Source organism: Bombus terrestris, chromosome 2, assembly GCF_910591885.1.
Source record: "Bombus terrestris chromosome 2, iyBomTerr1.2, whole genome shotgun sequence".
In the NCBI taxonomy this organism is placed as follows: Eukaryota; Metazoa; Arthropoda; class Insecta; order Hymenoptera; family Apidae; genus Bombus; species Bombus terrestris.
In genome coordinates, this window is record NC_063270.1 from 1,734,685 (window position 1) to 1,753,705 (window position 19,021).

General features: G+C 39.1%; 1 protein-coding gene across 4 annotated transcripts in view; it reads left to right on the top strand.

The window, feature by feature from the left end:
- The window catches only part of LOC105666842 (lachesin), a 224,584-nt gene that overhangs the window by 76,502 nt on the left and 129,061 nt on the right, over positions 1-19,021 (top strand). For all 4 annotated transcript variants that reach the window (XR_007227608.1, XM_048414186.1, XM_048414182.1 and 1 more), the window contains exon 2: positions 2,435-2,622. Coding sequence is in view for 3 of the 4 variants with exons in the window: in XM_048414186.1 (XP_048270143.1) it covers positions 2,559-2,622 (64 nt within the window). In the remaining variant the exon portion in view is untranslated. The remainder of the gene's footprint in view (positions 1-2,434; positions 2,623-19,021) is intronic.

Genomic DNA, 19,021 nt, shown 5'->3' on the forward strand with positions numbered 1-19,021 from the left:
ACGAGTGGATGAATTTGTAATAGTCAGTTGTAGTAAAATTCGTATAAGTACAGGAGATAGTGTACGCCAGTTATAATCGTCGCTTGCTCAATACTATTTATTATGTCGATCGCAGAAAGGATAATAATCAATCAATCCCCTAGGGAGCGACGAGCGTTACCACATAAAATTAACCTTCTTGTATAACTCTAGCTGAAGACTACAGGAAACAGCAATAACAATCTTTCCCGATTTCGTTTGCCCCTAGACTTTGTAAACCAAAACAATCGTTAGTATTCAAAGGTACAATCCCTGATCTGAATTTTCCGTTGACTTTTTCTACGCTCATATGCTACTACAGATCTTTATCCTCTTTTTTCTTCGGTTTTAATTCGTTATGACAATAATTACCAAGGTACCATATATTGAGCTGGCTACTAAGTAATTGCGAATTTTGTTAATATCACCTAATGGCAAAATCCACAATCACTTAGTTGCCAACCCAATATGTATGTTATAAGATTATGCGATTTACAAGGAGATTTTGATACAGATCTCTGAGAAAGTATTTTGAAAAAATGAATTCGTATCTACTTTACTATTAAAATTTTCATTTCATTTATCGAACGACCAGATACACGTTACGATTAATGGCTCATTTTCAATGATAATTTACATACTTGCAGTTGGTTATTACCCTTGTCAAAATATACAAGTATTAACGCGTTCCTTAATGAACGAGGAAAATTAGATACACTGGTTATCAAAAGTTCCCATTTCTATCTCGATTATACTATAAATATCAATACTTTAAAAACAAAATTTTTCTTCGTTATTTTCAAGAGCAATTGTTATTATATATTGTTTTGGAATCTTTGATTTTGAAACTTTCACAGCCACTTTTCCTTTCGAATCTTTTCTCAAAAGCACTAGAGACAAACGAATTAAGCGAGCACGAAATCGATAAATATCCGCACAATAGTCAGGCACGGTGAGCTAATAACGAGACTTGTTGACCCACTTACAAATCGAATAAGCAACGGTGAACTGTGGAGCCAGATAATTTCGTCGATCACTTTGAAAATCAATGTCGCGCGAATTGGTAAAATTGTCGCGGCACACGCTCGTTACATTGTTCATGCTTTAAAGCAAACTACCGTCAATGGTAATTAACAATTTATTGTCTAGACGCGTGAACCAATATGAACGATCAAGTCGCCGACGCGGCCATACAAAATAATTTTCGACGATATAGGCAACGCGGAAACGAGTCTACGCTACTCTTTGTCGATCGTTTAGATCGCGGATTAGAATTACAAATACTTTATCGAGGATGAAATCGTACGCGAAACCGTATCAGTGCCGTTACACGTGTTGGTCGAACGGAAAGGCCACGAATCTGTTCAATGGTGTGCACAAAGCGGAACGTAACGCCGTGAACGCATGTCCCGTGGAATATGGAAAATTAACAATCTCGCGTTAGTCCAGTGGCAAGGGAAATCGTAACACGCTCGCCGAATACCGTCAGACAACAATTTCAATAATAACCATACGTTACAGATTTTCGTTTTGCCGAATAAACGCGCGTTGCGGATAGACACGTGCTTTCCAGTGTCCAGTAATCGACCGTGATCGATGTAAACGAAGAACGTTTATTCGATGAGTGTATTTTGATAGAATTTGTTCTTTTATATGTTTGTTATCGTTTGCCGTTTTTTTTTTTCGATACCGCTCGACCGAGTTCAACGTATACAGATTGATAACAATTTTGTCGACAACAAAGTCGAACGAAATTTATATTTATATAGATTTAAATAATATAAATATTTATTAATATAGAAATATAAATATCTCGAGCGAAAGACGCCATGAGGATGTAAAGGTATTATTAATAGTTAATAGTATTAGATACGCCAAATGTTCTTATTTTGAATCTATGCTACTACCTTTTATCATTATCTTTTAGTAGTGCTAATGAAACTTCAAAATGTTTTATATAACAACGCAATGTAGTCATACAAATTTACACAAAATAAAATTTTTCTGAACAATTACACGTCGCTTGGTTATGAAACAAAGCGATCGATCCACGTCCCATGAAACATCAGCCGGAGTTCGTCTTTGACCGAGCTGTTAGTCAAGTTTCGCGGAACAGGATCGAACATCATCGAGGAGAAACAGCAGCTTGAGGCCAGATAACGACGATGGAAGTGGTTAGGGTAGTCAATTTTGCGATGCAAGGCTGCACGAGTCGAAAGTTCGCTCGGTGGAAACGGCCGATAAAGCGCGACGATGGTGAAGTGTAGTTCTGTCCCGTTCGTCGAAAATAGACGCGTTCGAATATCGAGCCAACCGATTCAATCTGTCAACCGGGATGGCCACAGAAATATTCATATTATAGAAAAAAGAATAACGATTAACGAATGTGTTTAACCATGGTTCTCGATTGTTTCAGGCATGCTATGCATCAGAAGACTGGAAACAGAGGTTCTCGCGGAAGATGACAGCGTTAAGTAGATAAAGGAACAGCTGCTGGTTCCACCGACCGACGACGACGACGACGATTCATCGCGTTTTCCATGCAGTGCACAATGCTCTGCCATCGCGCTCTTGTCGTTCTCTTTGCTGTCAACGTGCCAATCGGTAAGTGAAAAAGTTAACGGTGTCGTTTGCTTTTGGTTGTCTTTCGTTTGGTTCAGGTCAACAATTTTACCCGACGCTGATGGTTTTGACGAGAAATGAACGATTCTTAAAATAAAAATTTCGTTTGGTTAGATTTTATCTGAAAATGAAAATTATATTCGCAATCGATGAAATAGTTTTCCAATTGACGCGATGATTAAATTCGAACTGTTTTAAAAATATATTGTGGTTCAGGGAAAATACATACGTACAAAATGCTATAGACACTATCGGATGAATCGAATTTTTCTTTCTTTTAAATAAATTTTCATTACAGTCTCTAAAAGGACCTATAAATTAAAATCTCAATTTCACTACGAAAATCGGAAATCGTTCAAACCTTTGCTTGCTCAATTTATTTCAACAGCTATATACATTTCAATTCACTTCCTACAATGGAACAGAAAAGAAGAAAAGGAAAAAGAAAACGAAGCAGAAATAGAATACACTTCTTGTGGCGAAGCGAATCGAGCATGTTTCCCGATTCTGGCGTCGAAGTCAATCATCAAACAGTTCTCGGTAAACTCGAAATTGGAGCGCAATCGGCCGAGAGTTCCCCGGTGCAAAAGCAGTTAGCCCGCTAATTTCGCAGATCACCGGGACCCGAATTAGATATCAATTCGCATCGCAGCAGTTCGCGGATTGCGATCGACACAGTTAGGTATATAGCGAATGTAGAAATCCCGGTGGTTGCGCGACGCGCGACGTCCGATGCAGATATACAACGGAGGTAGAGAAACGAGGTAGGAAGCCCGGTGCCAAACACGAGCCAAGGGGGAACGGTTAGCTGAACGAATTTCGGATATGCGCCGGGACCTGGAAACCGACATCGTAGCGACGTCGTTCCCGGTCGCCGGTCAACTTCTGCCGCTGATGTTTATTCCCTGAAACCGAGGGAGAAACGACGGCCGATAGCAATGCCGACTGGGCTTGTCGTTCGCGAATTAATTTACCGTTTCCGAATCTCGAATCTTACGCTCTTCACCCAGACGTACAGGTTCTGCGACTGGATCCTTCGATTCTTACAGACGTATCCTTCGATTCTGTCCCTTCCACGGAAATTCTAGCACGAATTCAACCCGATCCTATGGAATTCGAATCGAGCTCTTTCGGTCGACCTGTTTAATTTGCGGAAGAAACGAAGAAAATAAATTACTCCTTCTCCCTCTCTCTCTCTCTCTCTCTCTCTCTCTCTTCCATTTCCTCAGTGTCTCTGGATAGTTTATCTCCGTTCTGCATGCGATCTTTTAGTACATCTGGAGACTATTTATGTACTATATGAGGCGTCCCATAACGGAATAACATTACCTGAAAAAATAGGTATGGTAACTGACTACGAACGACGTATCGTTTTGCGTCACACGAGCAAGTGTCGTCGTGCAAGGTAAAAGAGGAAATAATTAAATAAGTTTAGGGTAACTGGTTCTCTCATCCGTTCACATCTCGACAACGGGTTTTCTTGATTGAAAAATAATTAAATAAGTTTGTTGCATGGCGTCGGATACGTTGGCGCGTAGCCAAGCTTTACGGAGAATAGAATTTAGCAGCGATTTGTCTGCTGGAACGGTGTCGCGGATATTCTATGGAACAAAGCGTGGATTAACGGTACGAGTGAATGAACTTAAGAAGCTCTAACGAGTGGTTGGCGATCAGATTATCATCACTCTGTTGCGTAATTTTGAAATTCTTTCTGCCTCTTCTTTCGTACAATATTTTTAATACTTTGTAGCCATAATAATTTATTCGCGTCTTTATTACAGCAGCGTAATTCCTCTTTTGGATAGGAATACAGTAAATATTCGTCCATTGATGAACTGTCGTTTTTGTATTTCTAAGTAGCTGATAATACGACATTCACAGAAAAAAGTACAACGAATACGGTATTCGTTGAAGATAAGCGAAAAGTAAATAGCAAAATAAGCGTATAAACTTAAAAATGATCGATAAAGATACAAAAATCAGGTAACTGCTGTTCGCAGCTACTTTATTCGTTCTTTTCATTCTCTCGTCCCCTATCCTACGAATGTGATTAGGTTTGTACATCGGAATCAGATGTAGGGATGGATGGCTGAGAGAGTTTCCTCGTTCAGACGTCAATCACCCATTATCCAGTTTAAATTATGCTTGACTAACGAGAATGCATTGCCATTCTCCTCAAATACGTTCCTCGTTGCAGACTACGAATTCTCATCCACATTTCCATTCTCAACGTTGCTACAGCTTAAAACATTTGTATTTTTATCTTCTATCTTGTTAAGCGCGCATCTATTTCTGCATTTTTTTAAATACTAGCTGGAAAACCTGGCCAAACTTTCGATGATAAGAAATTATTCTTGTTTAAACCATTATGTGGATAATACGATTCATCTTGGATATGTAACTATAGCTAACAATGAACAGGTATCTATCGCAATTGAACAGCGATATATCGTTCCTCGTGTTCTATAATCGTTTGTCTTTTTCTCATTAAGCTTTCAAATACTTGATCGCAATACCGAATTATTATTACGTAACCATATTTGTCGTGCAAGAAAAGCGATCTTGGTTTGTCCGAATATTAACGTTAGACTTGCTGAACAGCTCCACCGTGACCTGGTATGGCGTAAATACCAGTATCTATGTTTACGGCTGTGAGTTGCATTTAGACCAACTACTTGCATAGTAGTAATTTGTGGATTTAGTCGACCATAAATTCAACAGTCCTAACACTGATTGCAATATGATGTTGACGTAAGATGCTCTATGCTTGATATCGTACATATAGACGTAACAGAATTTTCAATTAATCTAACGGTGGATTACAATTGTTAGTCTAAATTAGTGTAGCGGTAAAACGACGAACAAAATATTTTCAAATTTTATTTGATTTCCTTTTGATCGTAGAAGAGCAATCTTCTTAAACGAATCGTACAGAAATAACTAATTTTCATTCGTTTTCAATATGTTTCTGCTGAAAATTTTCAATTCATCGTAGATATATTTACAGCGTGAGGAAGAAATATTTATTAAATGCAATTAAACTAAATTGTTATAACGCGATTTATGTGATCTCATTTATTGTCTCTCACGCCCTCTCTCTTTCTCTCTAATTGTATATCAGTTTTTCACACACCGTTCCTCTATAATTACACATTACGTATCAAGCCACATTGATTCAGATGCATGTATCCATCGAAAAATTTTATTTATTTTATCTAGTCCTCTCTTCTCACGTTGGGACGAACTTCCGATTTTACATTTTATTAGATCCTTTAAAATTTTGCCTTTTTAAAATGTACATTTTACTTCACATACAACAATTCAGAAAATATGAAATTCATTGCAAATTTAATTTAACACTTCTGCATTATTATCTACTTTATACGTTTATCTACGCGTATACTATCTTCATGCTTTTATTAAATTGATCTTGGCAGTCCCTGTCACCGTGTATCGATATTGTAATGGAAGAGATTAGAAATGCCTGCGAAAAATGTTCACCAGCCAAATCTTTCGACCTCTAATGTAATATCGAAAAAATGTCGCAGCTTCTCCTTTTTATTACCACTACCTGGAACACCTGTTTGCTTCATGGCGATACTCCCGTCAGCCAATATTTATCAGTCAGCGCCATTGACAACGATAAACTGTATCCTTCTATGTGGCACGACAGGATGTCGCTCTCACCTAGATATCCGAAACTACAGGATCCATCCAAGAAGAGATTTGGGTCTCGAATCGGTGTCGTTGAGAGGAACGTAGAACGACTCGAACATGGAAGCATGAACCGAGAGCATGGAACATAGAGAAAAGGAGGGAGCAGCAAGAACCAAGAGAGAGAGAGAGACAGAGAGAGACAGACAGACGGAGACAAACAGACAGACAAACAGACAGACAAACAGACAGACAAACAGACAGACAGTGTGAGGGAGAGAGGAGTAGAAATTGAGAGTCCTATCTCTTGGCCGGTAGATAAGATTGTTTGTCCATACTCCGTATCACGGTCGGATTCGTCGATTGTTCCATGGGAACACTAGCTGTCTCTCGTTCCCCCTTTCTCTCGCCCTCTTATCTGAAAACAACGACCTTTCCGGGCAAATTGGTTGGCTCAGCTCGAAGTCTAGTAAAACGTGATTAATCGCTCGCTTCCTTTCGCGGAATGTATCTCCACCTTGAAGCAACCTAACCACTGCAGACCAACACACGCATGTGCCTTTGCTATCATCGTCTCAAGCCATACAAATATATCGTATATAGTGATAATCGGATAACTGCGGTTCAGAACTCAATTGGGTTTCCTCAGACACGAAGGGTCAAGTCCCGCGCACTGCTTTCTCCTCTCGGGACGATGGAAGGAAGCTGAAAAGAAAGGAGGAGCTGCGAGAGCTTGCTGGAAAAGAAAAGAACAGGAGAAGAAGAAATAAAGAAAGAAAAAAAAGCGAAAGTATACGTTCGTTAAGGGTGGCTCGAATACAAGGCCTTCAAGCAAGTTTAAAACGCATCCGCGAGTTTTACTTCTTCCCGACCGAGAGCCATTTCGTGGCTACATATACCCCTATCTAAACGAATTAAAGTTACGAGTTGCCGTTTTTTCCTCCCTACGACCATATGTTACCGCCCTTGTGGCTGGCTAATCGGAATTGCAGCGCCGCGCATTTCGTCCAACTTTCTGAATCGATTTCTGGAAGATACGTCAATACTTTTCTGTTTTTACTCTTTTCTTAAATAGAAAGCGAAAATCGATGGAATTGAAGACCTCTAATACGAGAACCTACGAATTTATAATGTGAAATGGGATAATTTTCTCTGGACCTTCGTTTCCATGCATGTTTCGAATAAAAACGTATTAAGTATCTAATATCTGTAATCCCTCGTTAATTAAATTATTATTCTGTAAGTTTGAGACACCCTGTACATGATCTTTTACGTTCACACACGAGATGTTTAAATTTTGCGAACTATCCACTCGCAAATATTTTCAGTGGAGAAAAACACAGATCGTCGAATATATTATAGAACGTTTTTATCATTTCCAGTTTCATCTGTTCTTTAAAATCTAACATTCGACCCAACATTGTTTTATCAGCTGCAGAGACCTTCTAATTGTTGTTTCGTTTGATGTTTTCAACTGCGCCATGGTATTTTCATATTTCGTTATGCAAATTAAAGAGTTTGTTATGGCGGAATTTCTTTAACCAACAAACGGGATTGAAAAGAGAAACGTTATAAGAACGAAATGGCGAAATTACATATCAAGATAAGATGCCTCGTAACAGGACAAAGAAACGTGGTGTTAAAGTAGAATTACTTGGAAATATGACATTACGTTGGAAAAAAAGAGAAATTCAACAAAGAAAATTGCAACCCCTTGTTGTTACTTTACCGTACCGACAATATTATTGAATTTCCCTAGAAATCCTGTTGAGTTATACAAAGCGAGATACAGAGAGTTGTAACGAAATCGCAATCGAGAGAAAAATTTGTTTCTTTTATTATCGCTGTTCCTTCCATTTCGTATAATTTTTTCCGATATTTTTGTATATTTTTATACTTTTATACTTCTTTCCCGATACGCTTATATTTTTAGATCACTTTTTGTCTGTACTTTTTCTCTGGATGATCAATTTGAAAATCTCTTTTCTTCTTTAAACGTACAATTGCATCGCAACAGACAATGTATTTAATTTATTATTATTTGACTATAGAGACAATAATTGACTAATTAAAACGCAACGCAAAATGAGATATCGCAAATGAAAGCAAAAACGAGAAGAGAGCAGCGTTTTGCGCGATTTTTCAAACGACACGCTCATTATTATGCCGGCGAAGCTAGCGCTTCTTAGCCGCAGATTTTTGCGCATAATTTAAATAATAAACGCGCGCGTCATTATGTTGAAATATTGTTACACGTAGGTCACGCCGTAAAAATAAATACAAATTGTCGCAGCCCTTTCACCGTTACGACACCAACTCGTCGTCGACATCGGGGAAATCTTATTATATTGCGGGTGAATACGAAATCGGTGAAAATGTCTAGTTCGACAAAGATTTTTGTTCTGTTTAACGATACTGGTTACTTCGATAACTGACAAAGTAACGGAGATAAAGACAAAATGTCTATCGTATACTCGAAATAATTGTTCGTTGAAATGACGTTTCAGAGAATTATTATACTATTTTGGTTTTCTAAATTGTATAGGATAAAGGTTGAATGATTTAGAGGAAGAAATGTAATTTTTTAATTTGTATATTATTCGTCCTTTTGTAGTAGGTATGCATGTAGAAAATATATAAAATTCAAATTTGTCTTTTTAAATTAAATAATTTTTTTTAATGTATTCAACGAGAAACCCGCTTAATGTATTTAACGTTAAGCAAACCATCTTACCACAACGCAAATAATACACAAGTTTATTGATTCGTTTATCTATTTTCATTGAATACGTTGTTTAAAGCGTTTAGTATGGTAGCAAGTTATCGATCGATATAATTGTCTATGTCATAAAGTAAGTGATATCGACCTTTTGATTTCAGGAAAGAAACGAGCTGTTATTCATACATACTTTACAAGAAAATTGCTATAGATCCGTGTTGTTTCAAAGATGTTATCAACGAGAGTTTAATTGATTCGCGTTTAAGCCCGATTTTCATCGCTTTGATTGGGATGGGTCGCTATTTAGCACACCTTGTGAATGATTAAATTTAGATAATGCGACGTGATAAACTTGTTTCACGGTTATAAATCAACGTTCGACATTATCAAGTACGCCTGACACGCTTAAGGCATTATTTATGTTAATACCACGAAAGCTTCTATTTATATCTGCTTTAATTAAAGAGATGAAAGGATTGTGTTTACCCGTACGCACAAAATCATTTTATCTCGAAATCGAGAAAAATTTTGTTAAAAATCGCCGCAAAATAGAAGAATAATCTAATTTTGCCTTCGCGCATATTTTATCATGATATTATATCGGAATGCAGTAATTTTTAAAAAATTTTTAAATACAATTTCGACATATGCAGTGGTCTCGGATTTCTTTCAAACTTTAACGATATAATCATAATAGTCGAATCTCATAACAATGTTAATGAAATTTCAAAATGGTTTTTATAATACAAATAATAAATTAATTTAAAGCATTCGAGCATTTATAGGAACTTTATTATAAAAACTATTTTGATATTTCATTAACATTGTCATGAGATTCGATTATCATGATTATATCGTTAAAGTTTGAAAGAAAGTCCGAGATGGTTGTTCATGCTGGATACTTTTAATTTCTTTTTAAATATACGTTTGCAATAAATATCCGCTAAGCTACATGTCCATTCTCAGATTGATTTGAAATTTTACCAATATAATCAATGGCAGTCCGGTCTCAGTATAGTGTAAATAAAATCCTAAAACGTTTTATATAGCATATATGATACATTCGTAAAAATATTCTGTGGTATTTTTATGAACTGTATATGGACGAAAGAAATCGAGTAAAATATCGATAAAAATGATGAAACGAATTGGACGAATTCTGTTCTATATAATCAACCTGTTATAATAAAATCAACCTGTCAAACTCTTCAAAAAATAGAAAAGTAGCAAAACCATTACCTTCCTCTTCAAACACAATAGATCTCTGAAATATCATAGCTATCTTCGAAATTAAACAATTCGAATCGGTGAACAGAATACCATCGGCCACAAACGTATCGCCGTCAGATAAAATCCGGAGCTCGTAGAGAAGCAAACGACAGGGAATCATTCGCGGCATCTCTTTCCAGGCGACTTAATAACGATTCGATTGAAACGCGCGCGGAAAATCATTGAACGTCATCCATCATATCTCGCCGATATCTACCCTAACCAATGCAATCCCCGATGTCGCGACCGACGTGGATAAAAGCGATGGTTCACTAGCCTGCGTCGAGTTCCATCAAATTTTCCGCGGTTCAGGGACGTTGTCTCTATACCGACGACCAAACGACTAACGTAGGCACGAAAGATCACCATAAACGTAACATGTGTACACACCACGCGCCACAGATTTTTCATCAATTATACAATTACATCGATATGTAGCGATGCGTAGTGGTGTGTATAGACTGTTTCGAAAATATGTCTTACAATTTAAAATATATCACAGCCTGGGATCACTGTAAGCAATGTATGAAAATTCTAACAAGCAATGCTTGATAAACTTCTCATAAGCAAACGATCGAGATCAGTACCTTCTTACAGTTTCTCACGTCAGTTATATACATTTTGTATCTTTCCTGATCAACTATGTCGATTTAAAAATATCTCAAACAGAGGATGTAGAGGTCGATGTGAATATGATTATTTAAAAATATGTAATTCCAAGATGAATAATCGTTCACTGACCGAAAGGAATATTTATTTATTGCGTATTTGACTCATAACGCGTGAAATGCCCTGTACGTGCAACTATACATACATGTAGGGGATGTTAGTTGTATATATAGTATGGATTTCAAGTCCGTGACAGAATACAAGGAGGGTTCGATTTGATCGCATTGCATTGCGAGCGTACTGCCTTGTATCGGTCGTGGCGAGATTCGAAAGTAGATTGGGAAGAGTCGGGGCAAGCGTGCGGCAGACAGGCGAGGTAATACATACAATCTCCCTTGTTGTCTGGCATCCAGTTGCTGCAACGTGAGAGAGCAGGAGAAGGAGAAAAGCAGATCGTACGAGAGAATGAGAAAGAAGGAAAGAAGGAAAGAGAGGGAACTAAGGGTCTGGAAGAAAGGAGAAAGACGAACGATAGGGCTGAGCTTTGAAAAGCGCGGCAGCTAGCGGAAGTCTTATAAACAATCCCAAGAGCGATGGGAACGGGAACCGAACTACCCCTAGCCTCGTGCAAAGAGGATCAATGGTGAACGGAATGCGTGTAAACAGCGAAGCAACGTAACACGCGCGTTTCTGTATGCGCTATGCTATCCCTCTCTCTCTCTTTCTCGCTGTTTCTCTTTCTGCTTCTGCTTCTTCATTGTTGTGCTCCTCGATTCTCAACCCTCTTCTACGAGAATTGCACGGGGAAGCAGAAGAGACACCAATACCGTTAAAACTGCGTTTAGCGTTCGTCTCGAGGAGATATGTTTCACTGTGTCAATAGCGCAACACTCAGAAATCGTTCATCAAGGAAAGTGTTGCCACGCGTTTAACCTTTCGATGTGCACTAAAATAATTTACTTGCGACATATCAAAGCCTACGTGCTCCTAGTTATGTTACTCATGCATGTGGATTGTAAGTATTTTTCGTTAAATTAAAATTGAACAATTTCAATTAATAGGCCGACACATATGAAATAAGTTGACAGTTCTTAAAGAACTTCTATGAAGATCAAGCGTACGGTATATGATATGTTATTTGAAAATCGGGGTAAGTTTTGGAGAAAAAGTTAAAAGGTCGAAGCGTGCGAATATCGGATGAGCAGTGACAGGTCAGTATCTAAAGCTGAGTGACGTGTCATTTTTCAGTGTCCCGTGCGCGGTATTACAGGCACGGAGTCACGAAGGAAATTTTCGCTTTTTTGATATTTCGCTTACAAGTTTTGATATTCCCTTCACGTACTCATTTTTACTCGGTGCCTGAAATGTCACGCGTGCGGCCAGCAATTTTATTTTCCAAGTTTTTTTACCCACTTTAGGAAATGCAACGCAGACGTACTTCCAAGACATAATTCTACTTCTTCCCTTAATGTTACTTAATAAAAAATTGTTTCGTTTCAAAATGGAAGACAGGAGCAATTATTGTTAACAATTGGAAATTTCCAGGAAATAATGGAAAATATTTTTCTGATTCTATAAATTTGAGAATAATATAAAATACTGTTTTCTTTGAGGTGAGGGGGGGGGGATATTTTCCATAATATTAAAAATTATCCGTGTTCACACAATAATTCGTTGATTCGTTAATCGTAAAATAAATATTGTAATAATATTGTATTAATACTTTTAATGTTTAGTCGCAGTAACGGCGCTTGTTAAATTTGCTAAGGACGCATTTTTTAATCTCAAACAACTTTTGTATCAAGCTCTTTCTTATAAAACCTTTCTTTATACATTTTCTTTCTTAGGGAACAATTGAAATTTCCGTTGTATTATTTAACTCGCTTTCTATCTTCTTGCACATTTCGTTCGCTTTTTTATTCTCTCCTTTCGCGTCGCTGTTACTTCCTAATGTTATCCGCGGTTGCTTTTTAGAATTACACATTTCCTCCTTTCAGATTCTTTAATTTTCTTCTCCAACCGTATTTCTGTCACGTGCTCCATTCTCTCCACTATTTTATTATCTTATACTTCTTCCATTTTTATGTTCCTCTCAACCAGTTTCTAATTTTCCTTATAATCCTTTTCTATATCAGAATACTCTCTTTTCACTAACCTTTCACTAACCTCCTTAGCAAGACCCTCTGCATTTTCAGCTTTTTTTCCTTCTTTCTATCGCTGTATATGTTTGAAATTTTCTACCTTTATTAGTCAATTCTGAAAATCGTCAAATTATTTGATCGAAATATGACTTCGCTACAGATGTCGAAAATTGTCAGCAAAACATTTCTACATTTTTAGCGCTGTAGATACAACAAACGTTTCTCAAGCTACACCTCCAGGCGATTCACCTCGCACCCTTAAATCGCCTGAATCCATTAAACACGTTCTCATCGGTCCATTAATCTAACCCAGTGCATGGGTACTCGGTTTATCGAATAGCGCGTTAAAATTTCACAAAACGGTATCAGCAAAATCCGCGTCTTAGCGGTCGTCGTCAGTTTGTCTCAAGTTCGCTATCAAAGGGGAAAGTAAAACGAAAACATGAAAAGTTGCTCGCTCGTGTTCGCTAACGCGCTATGTACGAGCCATCGTAATTCAAAATTCGTCGTTATCGAAACCTACACACATACTCACCACACATCGCGGAGGAAAGGTTGCGGTCGAAACGGGAGAAAGACAGAGAGGGTCGTAGAAACAGACACAGAGGGAAATCCTTTTTGAAATCATATCCGTATCCGACATTGCTATGTATGATGCACGGGGCCGCGTGCACACGTTGCATTATGCATCGCGTCATAATGCGAGCCTTGGGGGGTAACGGCAGATTCGTGAATTCCTTTTGGCTGTTTTGCAATATCGTTGGATGCGGTTTCCTTTACCAGGCGGAAACCGTTTCATTCCGTGTTCCCATCCTGGACTGTATACCTACCTGCTACGTATCTGGTTAACACGAGATCTCGTCTCGCGGCATCGCACTTGGAAGGATGTTCACGTGCGATCGGAGAAACCGTTTCCTGGCTCGTTCGTTTTCTGATTATGAAATTATATCGTGCCCCTGAGAATCGGCGCCTCAGGATCACGCGGCGTCGTTGTCGTCGACGTCGCGGATCTTCTAGACGAGCTGACGCGTACCATTCCTGGTTATATCGTCATCCGGTCTCTCCCGTTTCGCTTCCGCCTCGCCGAACTGATCTCCTTGATTGTAATAAAACTCTGTATCGTTGCATTCGGAATAGAAAATTTTCTGCCCCTGGTTTTTCCGAGGACCAATAGTTTTATCGATATTCTGAGTGGATCGCATATAAGTAAATGGGCGAAGAAATACTTGAATGATAAGGATAGAATGATTGCTATCGATATTTTACAATGACGCTACAAAGCTTATAATTTTCGTTGCTTTTGTTACGAGATAAATGTGTTATGACATAGGTTTGAAATGCATCTCATGCTAGTAATTCCATATCTGCTCTACATTCTGCTCGAGTTCCGTTGATAAGATATTCCTTCCATGATCGCGTATTAACAGAGAAAAATACTATTCTAATTATATAATTCTAATTATTGTTTCGAAACTTATCTTCTATAATATCTGTTGTTTGATTAAAAACATATATATTTCTCACGAACCGTAAAGCAAGAACTTTTCACGGCTATCTAGTTTGCGACGACAAGAACGAGTTTTTAATAATTCATCGGCGAATAGAGGGGGCCCATAATTGAATCGGAAGACAGGAGATAGTTCGCCGTATCGGTTTTACGAGGAACGAATTGAATAAACTTAGACTTTAAAGACAGCCCTCTCTCCTTATTTCCAGCCTTGTGGGCGTAGAGACTTACACGCGCGCGTAATTGACGATAAATAACGAAACACACGACTCCCCGTCGGTGGGATAATCTTTCACGACCGCCATTAAAGGCGCATTTACGAGTGGTGTCGTTGTCTTCTCCAGTATTTTCTTTTATCTCGGCTTAAACAAGAACGCAAAGGATCTTCCGTACGGGAGCTTAAACGATTTTCTCACGCCGTATTTACGTGGATGAGCGATCCCGCGTTGATGAAGGGACGACTCTGTTGTGGGAGGTCGGGATACACAGTCGGGACGCAAACTAATAAGAGAATGATGAAAGGGAGTGAGAAATAATGAGAGAGAGATAGAGAGAGAGAGAGAGAGAGGACTGGCCGTTTGTTGTCTCGACAAAACTTTCTCTCTATTACTGATAATGCTTCGCTCTTTCTTTTTATCTATATCTCTCTTCTTTTTTTATCATCCCTCTTTCCTCTTCTTTCTCGTTTTTGTCCCAGAGAAAGAACAGAGTTTCGTTTGAAGCCAGCATCGAAGCGGTATCTTCGAAAATTAATAAACTCCCCGCGTAATTGGAAATGCAGAAGGGGAAAATTGCGCTGGAAGGCACGTTTACCTTGGCCATCTATGATCGCTTTATCCGGAAAATATAATGAAAAGGTGATGCCTCGCGATGACTCGTTATATTCACGATGCTTTTGACTAATAAATTGATTTCACTTTGGCAGCTGGAGCAAGAGGATTCGTCTCTGTTTGCGACAATGAAAATGAAATCGATTCTCGTTTCCGAAGGAAATAGTTCGATTTACATTTCGAATATTTTGTAGTATCTTCTTGATGCGAATGCTCTTTTCGCTTTTTGTAAAGGACTTTGCAGATATCGTACAAGGTTTGCTTGCTAAATCTGGTAAAAGTTATAGTAAGCCAGCTCATCTATTTAGACACTATCAATTAAATAAATCAAATTTACTGACAATATCGTTTAAGCGATTTGCAAATAATCGATGCATCAATAAACTTTAACATTTTTTAATTTCTCGTACGTAATCCAACCTAATTTCGATCTTTAAAAACAAAACAATTTACTCTGAACCTTATCGAAGTATTAAAAAAGCAAAAGACAAACTTCCTCGTGTCATCCACAAACTACGCGGAATACACATATACCCAATAGTGAAACTTAGAGAAAATTGCCTGTTCGTACATACGAATTTCCGCGTTTAACCAAAATTTACAGCAGCAACCCCAGTAGCAAAAATGAGAGGTCGAATTGAATCTATATCGAAGCGTAACGTCAAAAAAGCATTTTCGCTCGGGCTGAAAAGGCGCGGACGCGCCCCAATAAAAACGCGACGACGTTGCGGGGATAGAATTGCGACGGGGGTGGAACGAATACGTAATATAACATTACCCGTGGTATTAGAGGGTAGAATAGGGAGGGAGAGAAGTGCGAGGTATGTAAAGTAAGGACATATTACCAATTTCGAGGAGCATAAATAATTCCCCGGGCCAGGTAGAACGAGCCAGACGATCTAGCGAGCAATTTTCCAAATTAGAAGACTCTCCTTCCAACACTACGATAACGTGTGAACATTCTCGACGAGCCACCTACGAGACGAAACCCGCCTCTTCGAGACAGCTTCAGTATTCCGGAAGGTCGATGGGGAGCTTTCTAAACGCGAAAGTATGTCCGCGTTCAGGCACAGGACTGACGCTGCAAAAATGCACTTTCGCAGGCGATCGCGCCGTCGGCCAAATGTAAATCTATCTTATCCCATTTTTCGTCTGAAATATCGTCAGCAGATTAATACTTGTGAGGAAAATAAACGATCGATATATATATTTTAAATTAACGACGAAACCTTGTCGAGTCTTCGACTATTTCTGGGCAAATGTCACTAGCTGAGCAGTTTTCGTGAAAATTTCCTCAAACTAAAATGTCCAGGCATCTCGAAGAGCCAGCCAAAGACGGTGGTAGGTAATTCAGAAGAGGTGTAAAAACAAAACGGTTGACGCGAAGACAGGAGTCAGAAAGCGAGGCGGAGATGGTGGCGGAGTTGAGACGGCGGCGTTCGCTATCAACGCTTCGGTTAGGAGAGACAGGTGGAGGTCCGGAGAACGGGAGTGGAAATGGGCGAACGTAAAATGCAACCAGGCCAAGGAATAACGAGAGCATGATCCCCGGCTAGCAGAGAATATGACGTAATACAATATGTGCGGTGTCGTCTGTCTCATCCCATTTGTTCGTTCGCAACCGTGTGCAGCAGCCACGGAAAAACGGTCTTCCCGAGTTCGTTCCGTTCGTGTGTCGAGACGTACACCGAGAGGGTTGAAAAAGGAAAAGGAAGCTGTACACGAACTCGTACTCGCGTGCTCACTCGCGCTCGCGCGCGCGTGGCCACAGAAAGAGGGGACGACGAGGAAGCACGAGCTGCGCTGGCGTTGATAACGACTCGCCAGCGTTCATATTTTACGCGACGCTCATCAATAATTCATGCTGTGAATAATGCAGCACTGTTTCGCGTTACTTTATACCGGTCTCTTCCTTCCTTCCTTCCTTCCTTCCTTCCTTCCTTCCTTCCTTCCTCTCTTTCTTTCTTTCTTTCTTCCTTTCCTTCTCCTTCCCTTCCGTTTTTCTCTCTTCTTCACGCCAACAAACGCCTCGATGATAGTCTCCTTTTTTTCTCTCGTGCTTCTCCCTTTGTCGTTCGCCAGCCCCTCGGGGGGGGGGGGGGATAGACACGAACTTCCGGTCGGGACACTTTTATCTTTCGGTTTATCCTCTAAAATGGAGGCACGCGCACCTTCCTCTTTACTGCACCCCCCACATCCCTGGCCTGCACTCCACTTTCACTCTATTCTTATTCTTCATTCCGAGCTGTTTCTTTCTCTACCTGTAAATAGCGCTCTTTACGCGATAATTTCTGGCCAGCGCGTCTCGCCTTCGCAAGAATCCTTTTAGTGGATCGTGACGTTAAATAATTACCGGCTATTTCTCCCCCTTCGTTCCTCTTCTTTGTTGTCTTCTTTCCTCCCCTCTTTTCTTTACGTGTTTACTTTTGTTCTTTCGAAAGGTATGATTGTTTATCGACGTTTCGATTAAGGAATTATGGCAGGGCAGCTTGTGTCACGATCGAACGATGATATCGTGTATTGAAGGCTCTTGAGGCAAGAATCAATTTTATCGGCAGCTCGATTACGCGCCTGTAAATGTTGCTCACGATAGCAATTATGAAAAGTCTTTTCATCGTTGTTTCCAGACAGGCGATAAAATTCGTTCAAGGAGCATTTATTAACTAGTGGACGATAACAGGATAACATTCATAGGGAAAATTCACAGTGGTCGATGGCAGTGCGATTTTTATTCTCTCTAATGAATTTACCTACCATTCGTTAAAAAATGTATTATATGAAAATATATTATAGGACAATAAGTCTAAATTAGTTCAGAAGAAACTTTAGTCGCAATGTGTTCTGCACGTTCCCCTTAATTCTTTTTCCTCGCGTTCTTGCTCGTTACTCCGACAAACAATAAACTTCGCTTATTTCGGTTAAGTTTACTCCGTGGACTATTCGCGTGGAAACAAAAGAAAGTTCTCTGCACGGTGGTCGATCGTGTCCTTTTCGAAGGAGAGAAACTTTGGAATAATTTTACGATGGTGTTCGCGATAAATTATTTACTAAAATCCCAAGTCGAATTTCTCATCAATTATTCATTGTGTAAGACGGTACACCTACTCCTTTCTGCCACTTTGTACCGGACTCTTTTATCGTTTCGTCGGTTCCTTTTCTCTCTTTCCTACCATTCCTTGGCCGCGCGGACAATGAACTTCGAATCGAGACACTTATTTTTCCATTTATCTTGGAAACCTAAAGCCTGTGCGGCGTTCAACTTATTTCGCCGCGATAGAAAACGATTTCTCTCAGTTGATACGAGACTCAGCTTTCTGGCATCCTGATTTATAAAAACTGAATTTCTCCATTGCATGCTGGAAACCTAAGTATTAATTGGGGACGTTAATTAACTCTAAACTTTTCTACTTTCGTTCCTCTGAATTATAATTATCGCATTGTGCAAATTTTTATGGATACAAACCGCGTTTAAGCTTTATTTCTTGAACGACTGAATATTTCCTTCGATTAACACAAACTATTTTACATACATACATAGTTTTCAAACTTTCCACCATTTTCTCGACATTCTTTGTTGAAGAACAAATTTTGTAGATCCTAAACACGAACGATTAAAATGAACACGTTGGTTGGATGAGCACAATTTCCATTC